Source organism: Rhagoletis zephyria, unplaced genomic scaffold, assembly GCF_001687245.7.
Source record: "Rhagoletis zephyria isolate East Lansing unplaced genomic scaffold, Rhagoletis_zephyria_1.1 Rzeph_scaffold_02629, whole genome shotgun sequence".
Classification (NCBI taxonomy): Eukaryota; Metazoa; Arthropoda; class Insecta; order Diptera; family Tephritidae; genus Rhagoletis; species Rhagoletis zephyria.
This window is the reverse complement of record NW_016159713.1, coordinates 68,235-73,146: the sequence shown is the minus strand read 5'-3', so window position 1 is coordinate 73,146 and position 4,912 is coordinate 68,235. Positions and strand designations below refer to the sequence as shown.

The 4,912-nt window shown below is 34.3% G+C and overlaps 1 protein-coding gene across 1 annotated transcript in view; it reads right to left on the bottom strand.

Moving 5' to 3' along the window:
- Positions 1–1,327: 1,327 nt before the first annotated feature.
- Positions 1,328–4,912, bottom strand: part of Task6 (TWIK-related acid-sensitive K[+] channel 6) — a 15,615-nt gene continuing 12,030 nt past the window's right edge. Inside the window, 2 exon segments of the mRNA XM_017621907.1 lie at positions 1,328–2,073; positions 2,649–2,809. Coding sequence (XP_017477396.1) covers positions 1,872–2,073; positions 2,649–2,809 — 363 coding nt within the window. The 3' untranslated portion in view covers positions 1,328–1,871.

Sequence of the window (4,912 nt, the reverse complement as noted above, 5' to 3'; positions counted from 1 at the left end):
ATAGTAAAACTGCGCTTTAAATTTTCTCTCTCTTTCTTCTCTCTGACAGGATTTTTTAAAGGACTTTGAAATTTCAAAGATATGATTAGTGACAAAATTTATTTAAAATATATTTTTAGTGTAAAATTGACTCTTGCTCGGTGAAATCAATCATTATCATTAGCTATTACATATCGGTAGTATAGTATGGAAGGGGCGTATCTCACATCGAGGCTTAAATGCAAAGTAGCCATAACTAACTAAATTTTTTTTATTCACATATTTGATAATGATAAGCTTATCCAAGTGAAGGGGTGTGGACGTTTTTGTATTTCGACGAAGTCGTGTACGTATGGAAAGTACTATACTAAAGATATATGTGTGTATATTAGACTGCATCACTCCACATACAAAAAAAAAAATCGGTACTATTTTTCCATTGGAATTATAAAAGCTATTATATTTTAAGACGTCCACCAAAATATTTCGGACCATTTTCCGCTCGGAGGTGGCGCAAAATTATAGATCTATGCATTTGTGTAACAAACCAAGGCGCACACATCAAATTGGAGAAAAATCACGGCCAAACACTTAGAAAAACTATAAGCGCCAAAATATTGTTATATGAACCCACATTTTTGCGATACAAAAAATCTTAACCCTCGTTGACCGAGAGGTGTAAGTGGCAGCTTTTAATTTGTGGTTTTATTAAAAAAGTTTGAATACAGTTTTTATACTTTTATTAAAGATAACAATGCTTCTTAGTTATAAAAAACTATTTATATTCAAACATAATTTGGCTGTTGAAAAATTAAAATGTGCAGCCTTTGCAGCTACAACACTGCAAACAGCCTTTTTTCCTCTCTTTATTGAGATCTTCCCTCCATACAGCAAATAGTTCAATAGTTCACAAAAAAGCAATTTTTTCAGAAATCACGAAAAAACGCTACATGAAACTGCCAATTTAAACTCAAAACTCTTAATTTTTGCACGATTTTGATAGTCTAAACAAGCCCAAAAGCGGGCAAAAACCTTAAAAAGCTTTTTCCAATTATATTTTTAAGGAAAAAATATTAATCAAAGGTTGTCTCGGAAGTATGTTTCTTAATCAACAAAAAAATTTCAAAAAATACCAGTTATAGATCTTAAAGTATTTACCTTTTTCTGTATTTTCTATGTTTTTGTTAATTTTTAGGTAATTATATTGGTTTACAGCAAAAATTTTAATTAATTTGAGATCCAGTGTTGTCAGCTGCAAAAAAAGACAGAACACAAAACGAAATATTTCTCTCACAGGCAACGGCTTTGGCAACCTTTTTATAAAAACAAAACACCGTTATTTGAATTGACGTTTTCTTTATCGAAAACCAAGTTTTTTTTTTTGTAAGTACGAAAAAAGCTGACTTACATGCCTATACCTTAGTGCAATGCAATAGCGCAATAATCGGAGATCTACTAAAAAAGTTGGCCAAAGTCGAAAAAGTAAAGCTGGATTTTTAAATTGCAGGTACCCATAACCGATAAAGTATGCTTTGAAGCAGACACTACCTATGCCAGAATAATAATTAAGACTTTACAGTTATTTAATAGTTCAACTCAAAGGTTACTGATTCTCGCGTTCATCATACGCCCCCGGTAACTATAGATTGAGATTTAGGGGCAACCCTAATATTCATATGTATGTTATACATGTACGTATGCATGCATGTAGGATTCCGATCACCTGCACATGAACGTATTATACAATAATAAATACATACTATTTTAAAAGCTATGATTACCAGCGAATTAAAAATTATTGTATTTAATTAAGCTTACCTACATACCTACATATATGTAACTAATCATACATAATACTTAATTACGTAATTCTAATCAGTAGTAATTGTATTTTAAATACGAAAAGAGAGTAGTGACACATTGCGCTTGAGTAATTGTCTGTGCGGTTTTGAAGGCGAGCCTGAGGATGTATCCACGATATCGAGCCCGTCCGTATTCAGGCTATGGGTGTCGTAACTTAGGTCCTGCATTGGAACAATTTCCGGTAATAAATGGCGTATATGCGAGGGCGAACGACGAGCTTTATACTGATGCCTATAATAGATATAAATAGAAAAAAAATTTAGTTGGACATACATACATACATTTTAAATACTAAATCACTAACGATATGTATGTACATTAGACTGCATCACCAACAAAAAAATTCGGTTTTTCCATCGGTATTACAAAATTTATTATATTTTAAGACTTCCACCAAAATATATATTTCGGAAAAATATTAAGATTTACGTGAGCTGGGCCGATTGAAAAATACCTCAAAAAATGGAGTGGATATTTTCGAAAAAATCCCCTCAGATGACAAAACAGATTAAGCTTTAAAAATCTAAATAAAATTATTCAAACATTTTTTCAACGCAATCATAATAATTAGATTTTTGATGTTGTTTTCTAACTTTTTTCACAAAAAACTCAATTTTTTCAAATCTGTCCAGAAAACGTAAATCTTAATATAATTCCGAAATATTTCGATGAAAGTCTTAAAATATAATAGATTTTTTAATTCCGGCGGAAAAACAGTACCGATTTTTTTTTTTTGTATGGGGAGTGATGCAGTCTAATGTACATATATATGTACGTATGTATGTATGTGCGTATCTTGTACTCACGTTTTATGACGATTTGCACTAAAACGTGCACAGCTGCAAGAACACATGGATGTAGTTGATCCACTACTATTTGACTGTACCTCGTGGCCCTCGTATCCGCTTAAAATGGATCCATTGGCTGTTATGACGTCCCCCTCTAATTTTACTGCAACCTGTAGGGCCTGCAAATTTCAGCCAAAAATGCGATTATGTATTAGTAAAGTTTATTATTTTAATTTTCACAGCTCTTTAATATCTATATGTTTGTGCCTATGTAGTTCGTATGTATGTATGTATGTAAGAGTGTAAAAATATTTAAAGCATAGCGAGGAAAGCTTTTGTTTGCGTAATGTGACAAGTAATTTTTAAGCAAAAAATTCAACCGCTCATATAATAAAGAGGAAACCATTATCTAATTCGTTATGTACCGTTATTTTATACATGTTCCGATCATCTGAACTAAATAGAATTAGCATGGGACAACCTCCAAGGTATCATCTTTCGACTAAAAACAAAAGGTTCATAGAATTAATGCATAGTGGTAATGCTAAGATCAAAGGTTGCACAGGAATTCCTGTCAGCCCCTAATCACATTAGCACCATCTTCACGGTCAACCTCAGAATAGTCCCGCGACATAGAGCTACTGCAGGAAATTGCAGGGCCAATGAGCTAGCCAAGAAAGGCAGAATTGGGATACCCATGGAAACCTGCAAATTAATGATTACAAATAGCATTATCCAAGGGGCCAATGGGGCACTTGTAGAACAGCTAGGCTACTATGGCTGCAAATTGATAGGAAAAAACAGAAGAGTTGCTCATCGTCACGAGAGAGGATATTTCGAAGGTCATGCACACTTTATAAGAGCTTCATAATGGTTCCATGAAATATATATTAAAAGTGGCCATACTCACCGACGTAAACGTATGTTAACGTGTCAGCTGACACGATCAAACTTATGAGAGCGCCATGTAAATGAAAACTCACCATCGTGTACTGCTTCTCTCTGTCTCTCTAGCAACAGAAAATTTATATTTTGCTACGTCAAACAGACACGGCATACGTACACGTCGGGGAGTGTGGGCACCTCAAGAAATAAAAAGGTTGCNTGTAAATGAAAACTCACCATCGTGTACGTCTTCTCTCTGTCTCTCTAGCAACAGAAAATTTAATATTTTGCTATGTCAAACAGACACGGCATACGTACACGTCGGGGAGTGTGGGCACCTCAAGNTGCTTCTCTCTGTCTCTCTAGCAACAGAAAATTTATATTTTGCTACGTCAAACAGACACGGCATACGTACACGTCGGGGAGTGTGGGCACCTCAAGAAATAAAAAGGTTGCCAAAACTATCATCTTAGAGTCAATGAGTCCAATGACTGCTTCATTAACCTAACCTAACCTATGGTACCACCTTTCCGATAAAAACTGAATAATCGAAAATGGTTCACATGGTTCAAAATTATGTGCATAAAAAAAAAATAAAAAATTCCGATGAATTTATAACTTTGTTGAAGTCGGATTTAACTAAAAAATACAAATTTGTGGAGGGACATATAGCGATCATATTAGAGTCTTTCCATTGTAAAGTTCGTAGAGTTAAAACTCCATACCAAGCTTTTCAGTCGTTCAGCGCTTTTCACGCTTTCAGCTCCCTACATTTATAAAACTTTTACATTCAATATTTGGAATTGTGGAGGCCCAGAGCCTNTAAAAAATTCCGATGAATTTATATCTTTTTTGAAGTCGGATTTAACTAAAAAATACAAATTTGTGGAGGGCCATATAGCGATCATATTAGAGTCTTTCCATTGTAAAGTTCGTCGAGTTAAAACTCCATACCAAGCTTTTCAGTCGTTCAGCGCTTTTCACGCTTTCAGCTCCCTACATTTATAAAACTTTTACATTCAATATTTGGAATTGTGGAGGCCCAGAGCCTAAAGCTCGCGTAATCAATAGTTAATGTTTTCCAATTAAAAATTGATCAAACGCGTGGATACATGGCGTATGAGTAACATAATCCGTTCATATTTCATACAACAAAATAAACAATCATTGAATATAATAGTATCCGCTAGTTGTTTATTTCGACTTAAGATGCCAACGGAAAGTGCCTTCCAATATGAATGAATTTTAACAATATTCTAGAAAACATATGGGACGTTCCATGTCAAAATTCGATGCGATAGAAAGTACTCGCGATGGGCACACATACTGGGTGGTGTATTTTGCCTATTAGCCAGTCCAGTGCAATAAAACATTTTATAATAAGTGAGCGGTGTCAC